General features: G+C 44.6%; 1 protein-coding gene across 3 annotated transcripts; it reads right to left on the bottom strand.

Annotated features, from left to right (window-relative positions):
• Nucleotides 1-421: 421 nt before the first annotated feature.
• LOC128333029 (sulfotransferase 2B1-like) lies at nucleotides 422-15,006 on the bottom strand. 3 transcript variants are annotated; one of them, XM_053268022.1, is made up of 8 exons: nucleotides 14,889-14,907; nucleotides 14,005-14,137; nucleotides 12,267-12,412; nucleotides 9,752-9,960; nucleotides 7,861-7,987; nucleotides 5,122-5,216; nucleotides 4,471-4,651; nucleotides 422-1,756 (listed from the first exon to the last, which is right to left on the bottom strand). In XM_053268022.1, the coding sequence occupies exons 3-8, from the start codon at nucleotides 12,403-12,405 to the stop codon at nucleotides 1,647-1,649; spliced, it is 861 nt and encodes a 286-aa protein (XP_053123997.1). In that variant the 5' UTR covers nucleotides 12,406-12,412; nucleotides 14,005-14,137; nucleotides 14,889-14,907; the 3' UTR covers nucleotides 422-1,646. The 3 variants fall into 3 exon arrangements, with proteins under 3 accessions (XP_053123997.1, XP_053123998.1, XP_053123996.1); XM_053268023.1 differs by lacking the exons at nucleotides 14,005-14,137; nucleotides 14,889-14,907 and adding an exon at nucleotides 14,966-15,006; XM_053268021.1 differs by lacking the exon at nucleotides 14,005-14,137 and having other exon boundaries at nucleotides 14,889-14,972.
• Between the last annotated feature and the right edge of the window lie 1,120 nt (nucleotides 15,007-16,126).

Here is a 16,126-nt window from a genome sequence, read left to right as displayed (position 1 = left end):
CCATAGACAAGATTTTAAAATGGGCCCTTGTCTTCCTCTCCTTCTCCTGGCCCCATGTCTCTGCTGCAGAAGATGATTTTGGAAATTTGGACACATGTAATATAGTGTAGCAGATTAACAGAGGACAGGAGACTTGTGAGTTCAGTTGCTGTTTGTGTCCTCAAGAACCCATCTGCTAAAAATATTGTGTGCATCATGGTGTGTGTGTGTGTAGGGAGATGGTGCTTAACTTGTGGGTTGCAGGGGGGTTACCTCCAAAGGCCTTCAGGCCCAGGCTCCAAAATTACCTCGGCGCACCTCGAGAGGCGTATCTAGGGGAAATAGCGCCTAGGGCAAGCACTGAAATTGCGCCCCCTGTCCAAACATCTGACACCCATCTTTCAGATAACTTTACCATAATAATAGCTCAAAAATACAAGTCAAGCTCGTTAATCTTTTAATCTTTCAAAAAATATTTAGCAGTGGATGTAGCCAGACCAAAGAAATGCTGGAAAACTACAAATTTCAGTATGCTGGGGATTATGAAATGCCCAAAAGCTATGTGGAGGTACACTTGGAAAACTAAACAGAATTGCCTGTCTAATTCTCTACTATGCATTGTAGCATCACTATTACATGAGTTGTAAAAATAAATGGAGAATTTGACATTTCCCAGATACTCTGAAAATAATTAAAGTATATGCAGAGTAAACTCTGTCACTGCTTGGAATATATTCTAGTATTTCAGAAAGACAGTTCAAATGAGAGAAAGAGAGCAAGAAACTCCCAATGGGCCTTAATACTAAGGATTCCACACTGATTCAAAGACAAACTCACCATTAATAGTCATATTATTAAGACATCACATTTAACTCACTTATCACAAGAAGCAAAGTAAGAGGAAATGAATACAATCCTAGCTCATAAGCTTCAGCTCAGTATTCACAAGCTCTGATTCTCTGTACATAGTGCCAAACTAAATATGTGTACAATGACTTATATTATATTAAATCAAATTTTTGTAACCTGTATCCCCTTCGGGGGGCTTCCTAAAGGCTGGGGGGGGTCCTGCAAAGGTCCCCCCTCTCCCTGCTGGCCTCTAGGGCCTCAAAGGGACCATTTGAGCATGTGCGGTGGCCATTTTTTTATTTTTTTAAATGGCTGCTGAGAACAAAATGACCACCATGCATGCTCAAATGGCCTCTGTGAATCCTGGCATGGCCTAGGGCCTCACAGATGCCATTTGAGCATGTGCAGTGGCCATTTTGTTTTCAGCAGCCATTTTTTTTAAAAAAACCAATTTTAGAAAATGGCGCCCCCCTTCAAGTGGCGCCCGGGGCATGTGCCCTGCCTGCCCTACCGTAGATACACCCCTGCGCACCTCTGCTCAACAGAGCTCATATAAAAGCACATTTTATTTCAAGGAGTTTTATTGCTGTAGGTTGAAGTCTGTGGTTTCATGATGTTTTTCAGTGCCACATATTAGATCCATGTACCAGTGTGTACCATCACAAAAAAGCACTGGCCCGGCTGAGAAAAATCCCTGCCTGAAGCCCTGGAACATAGGAAGTTGCCTTATTCCGGATCAGATCCTGGTAGAATGAATGTGCTCCAGATGGGACAGAGTGTGAGGATCCTGAAGAGCAGGAGGAAGCATCTGGCATTCGTCAGTCCCACGGGAAGGTCATCTTCACATCCCGCATTTTCTCCTGATAAACACGGTCAAAGTGTTCACTCTGGGCCACCGTCAAGTGGGTCTTCCAGTCCCCACAAATCCCTGAAAGACCCCAAGAGCTCAGGTCAATCAATCAATCCCTTGCTTAGTTCCTTGACCAGTATACACAATATGCATTATATGCATCATAACATGCATCATAATTAAGATAATATGCACCATACATGATGCCCTGCAAACCATACACTGTAATAGCAAATAAACCATTATGTTAACCAGTTACTATCCATTAATATAGAAAGCCCTAAATGGCTTGGATCTGAGGTAGTTCAGAGAATGCCTTCTTCTTCATCAACTCTGCCACCTATTCAGATCATCTGGAGAGGTCCGGTTTGTGGGAACTGGAACCTTTCCTAAGTTGCCTGGGGATTCTGGAACGTGTTTCCTGATGAAATTAGCATTTCTCCTTCTCTGATTGTTTTTAAGGACGCCCTGGAAACAAACCTGTTTAGTCAGGCTTTAGATTATAGTTTTAAAACTTCACATTTTAGGGTTGTTACTGTATTTTTAAATTATTTTAATCATGTTAATGTTTTAATGGCTCTTAGATTGTGAACCGCCCAAGGCCTTTTTTAAAAATAGGGTGGTATACAAATGCACTAAATAAGTAAGTAAGTAAAAATATAATATTTGCTCTCATCTCTAATTCATTGTTAATCAAAACTTGCTGAGATGGATCCGCATAGAACAGAGCAAAACGTAGCTACATGATATGTGGCATTAGAGGACTGGTCAGAGACAATTTCCATCCCCACCATCACCAGGCAGCTTACTTAAAAGTGGAACTATCAAAGAAACCTACAAATCCTGATAAAATTGACAAAATAACCACTCCTGACCTATATGCCCAATTTCATTCGTTTCACAAGGACAGAATCTTTCACAATAAGGCCTTTTCCTGAATCTGCCCTCCAATACGGCAGATGGGAGCATATCAAAGCAGGCCAGGGCAAATACCCCTTTGTTATTTAGCCAAGAGCTAATATGAATACAAAAAGGATGAATGGCCACCGTGGCTGACATGCCATGCAGCGTACTGCCCATTGGACTGCTAGCCAGCCAAGAGCCCCTAGTGGAGACAGGGGCTGTTCTGTGCACGTTCAGCTGTGTGTAGTGGCTGCTTCACCATGACTGCCATTTCCCCTGCCACCACTGAGTCTCCCCTCCTTCAGCCAGCAGTGAGTATGGGCTCTTGGCTGGCTCGCAGGACACCCACACCTGTCCTCCTTTTATAGGCAGCACACTGCGTGGTAGGTTGGCCACTGCAATGAGTATCCCCCATATCTCTTCTTGCACACTGCTGTATCAAGGGACCTCCTTAGAGCAGTGTTTCCAAACACATATGATGGGGTTCAGAACTGCCCACACCTCTGCGCTGCACATTATGTCTATATGCCGCACATGGCCTCCATTATACAAAACGAAAAGTGTCTGCATTACACCAATCTAAACAAGACTAAAACCTCATTCAGACAAAATTGGCCCGCTGTAGCTGTGGACAGTTTGGAAAAGTGGGGTGGCAGACCCACCCCGACCACATGAATCAGCAGCGCCCCCTGCCACTCACTTTGACAGCAGGGCCTGTCTGAAGAGGGAAGAGCCGAATGTGTGATGGCAGGAGCTTCCAGTTCAATCCAGTCTCACAAAAATTGGAGCAGCTGCCATCATGCATTGGGCTTTCCCCTCTTCAGACAAACCCCGCTGTAACTGAGTGAGTGGTGGGGCACACTGCTGATTGAGGTCGTGTGGGTAGGACTTCCTCCCCCTTTTCCCTGTGGTAGGTGGTTGGGGCGGGACTTCCTCCCCCTTCACCCCACTGTACATGGCTACGGCAGGGCATTGTTTTATATTTATTTATTTAACATATCTTTATACCTGGGCAATGTTATATCATCGGAATGAGGATCATCACAGAAGTTAAAGTCAACCACACTGGCATCCGCCCACGCCACCACAAACAAATCCGACATGACTCAGTTATGTCCTATCGTTGTCGTCCTCGTTGATTTACAAAACAGAAATCTAGGTCCTTGCCAGGACTTCATTCAAAGCAGGGGCATTGCGAGGTACTTAAAAGACCCAGGGCCCTGGCCCGAAGCCTCTCCTTGGAGAATTAAACTCAACCTTACCCTCCACAAGTTTAATTACATATATTTTTAAAGTCTCTAACAGTATAATACAGCACCTCTCCCAGCCTCTGTGCGGGTGCCTCCACTGTGGCATTTTCTTTATGGAAGAGGTCATGGAGGAGAGAGGAGGCTGAAGGGATTTGGGGCTTTGAGCAACTCGTTGCCCCATGGGCCGCTCCCTAATGGTGCCCCTGACTCTCAGACTAGCATGCAAGTGCGGTGAGGAGAAAAGCTTGGCCTACAGAATTTCTTCCTGCCACAGGGCTACCGAAGAGGCAGGCAGGCATTCTCCACACACCAGCATAGATCGGAATGATCTTGAACCAGCCCCGAGGCACTGTTGCGTCCCTCATGACAAGAACTGGCCCTTCACCTTTGCCTCCCCATGACATTTCTGCCAAGCTCCTGCCCCCTGAGTTCCAGCCAATGCAAACACAAACACACAGGCACCAGCACTAGGCAACTCTGCAATCAGGCCAAGCCCCCTTTGGGCCCCCAGCTGTTTTGGGACTACAACTCCCATAATCCCCAGCCACAGGGGCCAACTGCCAGGGTTTCTGGGAGTTGTAGGCCAACATCTTTAGGAGGGCTGAAGTTGAGCAGTCCTGTCTTAGATTCTGCTTTTACCTTTTCTCATAAGTTTTCCTTTGGTGTGGTCCATTAAAGTGTCAGGTAATAGGGAGAGGTTGGACATCTTGTTGTCCTTCATTTTGTGGAAGGAAGCATTTTCCACCACCGAGTCAATTTGCTGGCTGTTCAGCTCCTTACCAAGGAAGTGACAGATCCTCTCCACGCTTCCTCGCAAGTCCTGTGTGGACAAAAACAGAGGACCTTGGGTCCAAATGTGAATTGAATTGCCGCAGTGCTTTGGTCTGCCAAAAGACTCGTGCTGAAGGGATTGGGGCCATTGTGTAGCCTGCTGCATGCATTTGATGGGGCTTCTTCCGTGTGTGGGCTTCTCAGCCTTCACTCCTCACACAAGTTGGCGTGTCCCCATCAGCTGAATCACTGCCTGCCATCTCTTCCCAAGCTGCCTTTCAGCCAGCACAGCCCCCTGTCGAGCATCCAGGCAGGAGACGTTAAGCAAGCTGCAGAGATTCAGATTCTAGGATACATCCGGACAGGTGAGCCGATCTCCCATTCACAAAGGAGGGACACTCTGCACATGTGCAGGCAATTGTCCTGAGGGGTGAGATGTTTTGAAAAACTCCAAGGCAGCAAACCCATAAGCTCAGGTGATTACAGGTGTGTGAAACCAGGTCAAAGTTGGACCCATACCTGTTTCAGCTCTTCGTAGGTGATGAAGAAGAAGTTGGCTCTGTCCTTCATCTCCATCCAGCCTTTCACATGGTCAAACCAGGACCCAGAGGTCACTACAAGAGGAAAGCCAAGCAGAGCAGTCACCAGTTAGGCATGAGCAGAGAGTGTGGCCTTTTGATTCTTTTACATCCAAAAAAAATTGCTGGATCTGACTTGTCAGCCTTCCCTCCTATGTTTGAAAGACATTTGAGTTTGTTTCTGATATGTTTAAAGTCCTGTATGGTTTAGGTCTGGGTTATCTTAGAGTGTGTCTTCTTCTGTATGATCCCTACAGCACACATTAAGGACATCTGAGGAGGTCCGTCTCCAGTAGGTGGTACTGGAGAGTTGGCCTTGTGGTAGCAAGCATGATTTGCCCCCTTTGCTAAGTGGGGTCTGTCCTGGCTGCATCTGAATGGGAGACAACATGTGTGAGCACGGTTAAGATATGATTGATTGATTGATTGATTATTCTTTATTAAAAATTTTATACAGTGGTCCCTCTACTTACGAAATTAATCCGTTCCGAATGCACATTTGTAAGTCGAAAAGTTCGTAAGTCGAAAAGTGGTTTCCCATAGGAATGCATTGGGAACGGATTAATGCGTTCTGGAGCCTAGAAAAAAGACCCAGACCCCCAGTAAGGCTTGCAAACTGCACAGGAACATTTCTTTTCAAGAATAAACAGGCAGTAAACAGGCAGGCAAGTCAAGGAAACTGCATGTAAAATTCGTAAGTCGAGGAAACCCCATCTAAAAATTTGTAAGTCGAAAAAACCGCATCTAAAACCGGATCTAAAACTGCCGTTTGTAACTCGAAAAATACTTATGTCGAGTAGTTCGTAAGTCGAGGGACCACTGTACCACCCTTCCAAAAGGCTCAGGGCGGTTTACATTAAAACAACATTAAAATCAATTAACAATTAAAACAAAAATTATAAACTGCATAAAATAATAATTAGCAATTAAAATATCATAATACAACAATTAAATAGCCAAAACAATTCTGTGTTTTGGGGCCACTCTGGTGCCACTCAATTCTGCGGCCACTCTGTGAAGAGCACCTGTCTGCTTGCATGCAGAAGGTTCCAAGTTCCCTCCTTGGCATCTCCAAGATAGGACTGAAAGAGATTCTTGCCTGCAACCCTGGAAAAGCCACTGCCTGTCGGTGAAGACAATCCTGAGTAAGATGGATCAATGGTCTGACTCGGTATATACCTCCCCAGTGAGGCTTGCCTGGCTCCAACACTTATTTCTTTTAGGCTTCAGGTAAAGAATGTTTTGTTCACTTGGGTCTGATTTTAAACTATTTTTAAAATGAGGTTTTAAGCTGCTTTGTATTTTCTTTTCACTTTCTTTTCTTTGTTACGGTTTAATGAGTTGTGTGTTTTTCTTGTATGTTTTAATCCTCGGTTGTGCGCTGCCCAATTTGTTATGAGGCAGCTAACAAATAAAGTTTGTATTAATTAATTATTTTTATTTCTAATTATTAATTAATAATAAACAAACAAATAAATAAATAAATAAATAAATAAAACTTGTGGTGCCTGCCTTTTCTCCTTTCCATGAATTCTGGCAAGAATTGTGGTGTTCCAAGAAATGGTGGTGTAAAGGTCTGAAGGACCGGTTGAGAAGAGTGCTTGTGAGGGCTAGTCCAAAGGTTCAAAACCCTTTGTCCCCAGATATGTCAATATAGCTCCCATCATCCAGAGCAACAATTGTGGGTGATTATGATGGGAGTTGTTGTTCAGCCACATCTGGGAAGGCAAGCATGGAACCCGTGGCCTACTGGATCACACATTGGATTGAAAAGTGCCCAGAGATCTTCTCTCAGCAATAACGCTCATTGAGTAGTCTTACACAGAATCCTTACTCTCAGCCAAACTCTCTTCACCAGACGGTGAAATGAGAAAATGCTAAATCTGGTTGCTAAACGGGCTTTGGAATGTGCTCCCTGTCGAAATAAAAGCCTCCCCATTTCTGAAAGCTTTGTCAAAGGCCACGAAGACACATTTATTCACCCAGACTTTTAATTAGACTTATAGTGAGAGACATGGCCTTTTCAGTTGTGGCCCCTCAGCTTTGGAACGCCCTCCCTGAAGAGCATCACCATGTTCCCTCCGTTTTTAAAAAACATTTGAAAATGCATCTTTGAAAAGAGGCTTTTAAATGTTTCATCTCTGTTTATATGTGGTTTTTATAGTTTTCAGTTTTTAGCTTTTAAAATAACTTTTAATTTGAAATGTCTTTTTAAAAATTGTAGTTTTATATGTGGTTTTTGGTTTGTTCTTTTAACTTGTTTAACTTAAATTTGGTTAACTTTATTAGTCTTATTTTACATTGTATTTTTTTAATTACGTGTGGGCCGCCCCAAGCAGTAGTGTACTAGAGGAGCATGGTATAAATACTTTAAATAAATAAATAATCAATAAATAGAAACTATCATAGTTTAAAATTGTTTTAATGTTTTAACTTTGTTTTTAATCTCTTTTATTGTAAATTGCCCAGAGACATGAATTTTGGGCCATATACAAATATGCTAAATAAAAATAAAATAAAATAAAAGGAAATCAAACACAATTTATTTATTGTGTTAAATAAAAAACAAACAAACAAACACAGCATTCTCCAAACTCTGACCATGCCTCAGTTCCCAGGCTTATGGGTCGTGCCTATTGTAAACCCATTGAAGAATGCAGCTGATCTCATGTTTCCATACCTTTCCCATTCAGGAACTTCTCCAGGAATTCTTCCACAGTTCCAGGATCCTTCAAATATCGTTGGCTTTTGGAGAAGTGGTAAAATGAGACCAACACATCCTTGGGATTTCGTGCCGTGTAGATAATCTGCAGGAGAAGCAGGTATATGGGCTTTATTTAGGTAGGATAGAAACCACCAGCGGCCCTGGTTTGATTCTTCATCAGGGAAAACAATACTGAGCTTTTCTGGATGGCAATAAGGTCTCAGAGTTTGAAAACCTCCACAAAGTTCCAGAGCCACCTGCTGGCCAATACTTGTGAACCTGTCCCTTTTCATTGCTACTTTTAGGTAGTGATGAAAAGGGGTGGCTTCTCCCAGAATGGGAGAAACCAGCAAGAGGTACTGCGAAAATCACACAAAGACCTTGCTTGGCATGTGGCCACAATCACATAAGAAGCAGAACAGAAACCTACATAAGTGTGTGTGCAGGGAGTGAAACCTCCCTTGGGACATCTGTGGATGCTTTCAAACTTCTGCACTTGATTGCCATCTGGAAGATTGCTCTGTGTTAGTAATTTGTGAGATATAAACACACTAATCAGAAAGAAGATGTGGGTTTTTTCTAATTTCATCTAGACTATCTCTAAGATTATATATATTTTTTAAATTTGCTGTAATCCCTTCCACCACCCCCAATTTCAACAAATAAATGAAATAGCGCTTCATGGGAGAGCTAAAACTGAAATGAGTTTGTTTGCTTGTAATTTTATTCTAAGGTCTCTAGCTCAAAGGTCTTTACAAAACCCCAAATTATATTCTCGTGATACACATGACTTTCCACTTGTAGCTTGTGGGGAATTTAGGAGGAAAAAATGATGTATATATGCTGGCTTCTCAAAAGAGTATTCTTAGAGGGCTTTATTTCCCCCCAAAGTATTCCTCTAAGCCGTTTTGTAGAAGCAAAATATCAACAAAATAATTTCAAAAACAATGAAGCTATTCACACGTGCATGCAAAAACAGGCTAAGGAAGTCCAGCCCTGTTTTTCATGCACGTGTGTACCGCTAGGATTGGGCCTCATCCTGCCTACGGAGCCTCCCTCTAAAACAAGGTTAGGAGAATGAGCACTCTCCTAACCCATTTTTTTGATTGTCTGACAGCCATGGTTGCTTGCACGGTGCATAATGGGAGCTCCGCGGGGCAGGGCAAAGCGGGGCAAAGCATCTGGCACCCCAACACTCGGAGCAACCGGCAGTAGACGATAATCGTCTGGGCGAGTAATCCGCCTGCTCAGAGGGAAGGACCTGCTCGTCTGCAGGGAAGTAAGCTTTTTGAGGGTTGCTCCCCACTAACCCTCTTGCCCTTCGTCACTGCTCATGAGCAAGGGCTCAGTATGTGTGCTGACATTTGCCTCATTCTGAATTGGTGATAAATTTTGGTTCATCACCTTGTCATCTAGCAATGCACATTAGTTATCAGGAGAGACTAAAGCACGGACTGGGAACCACAGGAAGCTTCTCATGAGGACATACTCTGAGCAGGTAAAGGGACCACAAATCATTGATGCTCACCCAGTTTCTCCAAAACCATTTCTCATTCTTCCTATGTCCCCCAGACCATGCTTTGGTCCTGAAGAGCCAGTCTTACGAATACAAATATGATGAGTATTTATATACCCTCTTTTCAACAAAAGTGTCCAAAGCAGTTTATATAGATCGACAGATCGATATAAATAGGCTGCTTCTTGTGTATGTGCAGTGTACAAATACACAGCCCAGAATTCTCCATGAGAGATAGTAAGGTGAGGTTGCTGTGTGTTTTGCACCTCTGTTGCATATCCAAGGAAGTTATTATGTGGAAGGTGCTATATGTGTGAATTGCCCCTCATTGAGAATTGTTCCCTCTCTTACCTTGGCCTTAGAGTGGAGAATGGACTTAGGGAAAAGCTGGATTGGCAGGTGAGTATTCAGGAGCCTGGGAGGAGGATATTTCAGGGCATGTTCCATGCCTGTACCAGTCTCAATCCAGGGTGTCCGGTCCCAGAGACTCACATTCTGTACCCATGTGGGGTCCCCCTTATGATGGATCAAGCACAAGATCTCTGCCATCCAATTGGTGCCTAGGTGGGAAGTCCAAGAGTGACAGGGTTGCCTCTGCTTCCCCAGCTCTCTTTGTTCTGCAAGACTCACATCTCACCTAGCTCATGTCCACCCCCACCTGTACTCAATAATCATTCCAGCCCCGGACAAAATCAAGGGAAGGATCTGCAGAATCCCAATGGACCTTTTTTGAACAGCTGGCTACCTCAACACTTTACAACATCAGGATTCCCTTGACTTCATGCCAGGTCACGATGAGTGCATTATTTAAAGGGGACTAGGAAGAATGTTAATAAGGTGGCTCAACTCTATCGGACCAGATTGCCAGACATTGGCCGCCTTTGGGTGTAATGTGGAACTGCGGGTACAATTACCCAGCGTCTCTGCTCCCCCTCCCCCCACTTTCCCATCTGAATTTGGACACTGAGGAAAGCTCCCCCTCTTCTGTCTCGTTGACTGCAGAGAGGAGGGGGAACTGCCTGCCTGGTCTTCCTTCTTTACTGAAGGACAGCCCTGGCAGCCAATAGCATCTGGAGAGAGGGAGGAGCTTCCTCCCTCAATTCTGGTCCCAAAGAAACCGGACTGCGGTGCCAGAATTCAGATGTAACGCTGGCACTGTGGAATCAGAAGTCCATGTGCCGGACCTCACTACAAACTGAAAGTATAAAGCATTGTCCCAGGAGGGAAACCACAGGTCCATTTTCTTTCTTAACTGCTGTTGTCTGCATTTGGATGTTCAAAAACTGAAACCGGAGTCTCCTTCAATTTCGGTTTAGAATTACATGCAAATGTGGCCAATGAGTCTTTTTTACATCTTTAGTTCTGGAACATTCAAGCTCCTCAAACATCTTATAATTGGTTATAACATCTATCTATCTATCTATCTATCTATCTATCTATCTATCTATCTATCTATCTATCTATCTATCTATCTATCTATCTCTCTATCTATCTATCATATTTAAAAACTGCCAAGCAGATACATCTTGAGACAGGGTACCGTTTAAGAACAATAAAACAAAATGAAAAACAATTAAAGCAGTTTTTTTTTAAAGGGTTATACTTATATAGGAGTTCTCACTTGGGGTGTGAGACAGAGAGGAAAATCCCCCAACCAACAATTTTAATGGCCGCATCAACATCATATAACGTTTTCCATGTGACTCTGTGATCACATACATGTTTATTACTCGTTACAAACTGCTAGCAGCAAAATGTGTCTGAAAGACCCCTGCTCAGGTTCTAAGAAAACTCTCTGATTTCACATGGCGCTTCCTCCAATGTCTATATCTCTTTAGCAATGATCAACACTGTTTTTCAAGTGTGGGCTGCTTTGACCAACACACACACACACACTCAATGTGAGAGCCTTTTCTCACTGTGCTGACCTCCGCACAGTACTGCACAGTACAGCAGTTCTGGGAGGACCTTAAAGAGAGATGAAGCCTCTATTAAGAGCTTGCTGGGGAAATCACTGGGAAGGACTACACTTCCCAGCACTCTGTGTAAGGCTCTCAAGAGGGCTACGTTCCCGTCAAGGGATCCCCCAGATGCTGGTCAAAATGTAGCACTGCACGGTGAGAACAGTTGTCTATGCATGGTGCCACGGGGAATGTGCAGAGTATTCAGCTTCAGCCAAAGCTTCATACAGGTCCAATAAACAATTGGTCAAGGGGTCACCCTTAGGGTTGATGGAGATGGCCACTCCCCCCCCCCAGCCTTCACCCTGAAGAACACAATCTTTGGGATGTAATGAGGACTCACTTTAGGACTTACAGGTGATTTAGGAGTCTTAAATATCTCCTTAAGAGCAGGCGCGTAGGAAGTCGCTGGCGGAGTGGGTGCAACTTGGTGGCAGTGTCCCCTAGGCGCCCTAGTGGCCCCGTTTGTGAGATGCATCAGCCAACGATGGATTCCCAGCCTGGCTGGGACCATGTCTCTCTCCCATTTGAGGCAGGGAAAGGCACTCGCGGGCAGGCTGGAAACCCAGAGCTGGCTGAAGCACCCTGCGAATGGGGCAGATGGCCCCATTTCTGCATATGGCCAAGCCTTCTGCGTGTGACGACAGACTCATGGGGTGTGGCTAGGTTGGATGGGGCAGCTTTACAGAGAGTGGCGGCCAGGTTCTTGGGACCCATCCCCACAACGGTGGCTCCGCCCCTGCTTAAAACTGATTGGAGGCTGGGCCATGACAATCTAAGAGTTGTTTTCAGGGCTGAGCAGAGTTCCTTCCTCCCACATTTTGCCACTAGTAATTCATCAATGCACTTTCCTTTCTTTGCATTAATATCATTGGTGACTTCCATTCCACCATGTTCTTGCCTACCTGATTTAGGGTAGACGACATTCACGACATCATCATCCAACAACTGGAATTCATTTTCCACATAGAGGAGGGTTTCTCTGGTGCAGATGTTAATGGGGAATAAGATCCCCTTGTGGGTGAAATAGGTCACTTCCGACATTGAAAAACTGCAAAGATACATCAGTATGAGAAAGAAAAGTTATTACCCTGACTCTTCAGATATTATCCAACTGTTGTTGTTTTTGTGTGTGCTTAGTTTGGAAAGTTTTGTCATTGTGTGGATCTCAACATCCGTCCCTCAAGTAGCACTTCCATTGCGGTGAAATAGAATTTCCCCCAATAAGAAACCACACAATTTTATTCCCTGGGGAAAATGGAATAGTTACACTCCTGTTGCTTTAAAGTCTGGCATGACATAGAACAAGGGGTCAGCTCCTTCCATCTGACATGTTTATGAATTAAAACAGAAAATGGGGGGAAACAAATAGAAAATTCTCTTTCCCCAGATTCACCCCCTGTAATTGACAAACTGGGAGGAGGGACATTTCTGTGTTTTAAAGTTTTTGAACAGTTTGTGGGATGAGATGACCAGGATCGCATCAGCAACCATGCAGTTATTTGCTAAATCACAGAACAAGCAGCAAAGACAACTCCATTTGCTCTTGGTGGGTGCCAATAATTTCTCAGATGCCTTAGGAGACTTCTGAAAATCTGGCTCCCCCCGCCACCTAATGAGGAAGGCTTCTTGTGGCTCTGAATACCAGCACTACATGCAGATGTAACTGAGCAAAGGTCCCCTGCTACCTGAGCAAAGAGGTACTGCTCTTTGGGGACACGGAGACATTTTTATTTATTTATTTAAATTGATGTAAATCTTTTGGGGAACTTTTGTTGAAAAGGGGTATATAAATATCCATTGCATTTGTACTTCCCACCCACCCCCATTTTGCAGCATTAAGGATCATTCCACTTGTTCTGTGTTGGAGGGCACGGCGTTCCTATTTCAGGAAGAACCAGATAATGGGGAGTCATTTGTTGTAGGTTGAGAACTGAAATCACTATTTTGAGGGCTCTCAATCCCCCATTGCAACTTCAGCCGAGCTGCCTGGAGTTTCCCCTCGAGCTTCTACGTTTCAGACCACAAAGGCTACACATTCGGGAAAGGTCGATATAGCCCCATCCTTGCAACTGCCCACTTTCAGTCAGAGCTCCTTTCCCCCACCTTTTTGGTTTTTTCCCCCCTTCTAAAAAGGCACATGGATATATCTGTCTCTGTGCCCTTGGCAACAAAACCCAGATCTATACAGAATCAGATCGTTTATTTTGATGGTCCATTAATAAACCTTAAGTGTTTTGCATTGAATGTTTGTTTCCCTCGATTGTATCATTCCCACGTCTACAAAGAGGGCTAGCCCTAGCTGTAAGAGATCCCTTGTGGACATGAAAGAGTTGTCAGAAGACAGGCACAGCTCCTATTCATGGATAGTTTAAGTTCAGTACAGATTTGACCCATTCTGGGTTGGGAGGGAAGAGGATTTTAATACTGTCCTATTATGGGCCCAGAGAATAGCCTGGAAAACCTTAATACCGCAGCACTGCTAAAATTTAGGAAGTGTGGGTCTGAGGCATCCCTTGGAAGGGAGACACCTGGGAACCCTATGCAAGATAGGGATATTAAATGTTATCAAGAATTTGTAAGCAATCAGAGATCAATGAGCAGAGAATTAGTCACACTTGAGGCAGCAGTTCTATAACTTACCTGGAAGTTCCATAGGAACATAGGAAGCTGCCTTATGCTGAGTCAGACCCCTGGTCCATCTCACTCAGTATTGTCTACACAGACTGGCAGCGGCTTCTCCAAGGTGGCAGGCAGGAGTCTCTCTCAGCCCTATCTTGGAGAAGCCAGGGAGGGAACTTGGCATCTTCTGCATGCAAACAGGCAGGTGATCTTCCTATAGCGACCCCATCCCCTAAGCGGAATGTCTTACAGTGCTCACATGTAGTCTCCCATTCAAGTACACACCAGGGTGGACCCTGCTTAGCCAAGGGGACAATTCATGGTTGCTAATGCCTGAACACAGTAGGACTTAGACATGCATGAGATCAGGCTTGATATCTAGATACACCTAGTTCCCTTTCATTCCACCAGAGCTTTAAGTCTAACTTATCTTCTCCAGATAAGGATCATCACACATAAACTGGAGTGGGGGAAGCCACTTTACATGAACACAGAAGGAAAGTAGCATTCCTCTCTCTCTGTTAAAGGAAGGAACCTTTGCATGTAGACTGTCTATCCACTGGCCTATGACTCAGGGTCTGCGAATCTATCTAGCAAAGATTTAAAAATGCAGCACTTGAACTGCTTGTCTGGATAAATCCCCCAAGGTATAGAAGTTGAGGTCATTCACACCATCAAGAACTGTGTTCTACCTGGGTTTGGGAACTTTGTGTGCTTCCAGTTTTCAGGTTGTGTGGAAGCCAGGTAAGAGATAAACCTGGGTAGAAGTGATTGTGTGGAAGCGAGGAGGAAAAACTTGGGCAGAACACAGTTTTTGATGGTGTGGATGACCTCGTTCTCTGAGAGGGTTTGATTGTAGATGTTCCATTCCCCTTCTTGATGGTCAAAACTGATCCCTGACTCACCTCTAATTCCAGCTGGTCCCCCTTTCTCCACGTCTGCCTGCCTCTGTTATTTGCTCCCTCGCTGTTTTACCTCTTACCTTCCGCCAGGAACTATCAGCCAGCTCTCCTCTACCCTTGCCTTAGATTACACAACCATATTTTTTTTCCATTGCTCAATTGCTGTATCTCCCCTTTTGGCACTCTCCCTCCCTTTTAGTTAATCAGTACCCACCCTTACTGCCTCTTGCTTGTAATCCAAGCTATTTTGAGCCCAGATTATTCCACCGTTGCCTCTTCTGCACTCTTCCTTCAGTGCAGAGAGTTGCCAGAACCTAAGGGGTATAGTCGTGGGTCAAATGGGCCGTAAGCCAGAATTTGGCTTTTTAAAGCCAAATCTGGTCACCTAGCTTCAGTGCTCTCCGCTTCCTGTTCGTTAGTTTTGCCACCCTTGGTGGCGGATTAAGGCACAGGCAGAGGAGGCGTCTGCCTACGGCAGCAAAATTTGTGTACTCAAATTTTGCCCTACCTCTCTGGGGACTGCATTAGCTGCAAGGGGAATCGCCTCCTTTTTGTCTATAAAAATTGCCACTGCCGTGGCAGGATGGAGTGGTGTCGGTGGCTAACTGTCTGGAGGGAGGGTGGAGGGGGGCGAGGAGGGAAGAGTGCCCCTCCTTTTTTAACCTCTTAAAGTGTAAGTGAAGGACTCTGCGCTGACTCATGCCTCAGTGACAGAGGGGGACAGACTAGTTAGTCAGAGGGCTAGAGAGGTCAAGACATTGGTCATCCCTTCTCTACTGCTCTGACACTCTCCCTTTGGTACGTAGATTGCTACTCTTAGAGACTAACTTCCTTCCTTCCTTCCTTCCTTCCTTCCTTCCTGCCTGCCTGCCTGCCACTTCCTCTCCTCCTTCCCTTCCTTATCCCTTGCAACCAACATGCAAGCTCCTCTCTCCCTGCACCATGTGTGCAGAGATGCAGAATCCATCTGCATCCAGCTAGCTAGCTAGATTAGAGATCCTATCTCTCCACTTTACTATCTAAAATGGAGTTTACTAATAAATACTCCTTATATTGATTTGAATCTATGAACTGGCTCCAAGATATTTTACTCTCAGCATACTCATATGTCTGGGCAGATTCCGCTGTGTTGTGCCTCTGTGCACTCTGCTATATTAGAAGGGTATCTCTTACCAGAGAGAATTCCCAACAGGTTATGGGCCCAGAGCCTTGAGCTGCATGTCCTGCATCTAAAGAGTTAT

Source organism: Hemicordylus capensis, chromosome 7 (genome assembly GCF_027244095.1).
Source record: "Hemicordylus capensis ecotype Gifberg chromosome 7, rHemCap1.1.pri, whole genome shotgun sequence".
In the NCBI taxonomy this organism is placed as follows: Eukaryota; Metazoa; Chordata; class Lepidosauria; order Squamata; family Cordylidae; genus Hemicordylus; species Hemicordylus capensis.
The sequence above is the reverse complement of the archived record's forward strand: the minus strand, read 5'-3'. Positions and strand labels throughout refer to the sequence as shown.

Bases quoted from the DNA above. Each gene is read 5' to 3' on its own strand.
- LOC128333029 (XM_053268023.1), bottom strand. From the start codon at position 12,405: ATGTCGGAAGTGACCTATTTCACCCACAAGGGGATCTTATTCCCCATT. The intron at 7,988-9,751 runs GTAAGAGAGGGA...CTTCTCCTGCAG, and splicing joins TTCTCCACTCTAAGGCCAAG to ATTATCTACACGGCACGAAA. The intron at 5,217-7,860 runs GTATGGAAACAT...TTCCTCTTGTAG, and splicing joins GAAGTTCCTGAATGGGAAAG to TGACCTCTGGGTCCTGGTTT.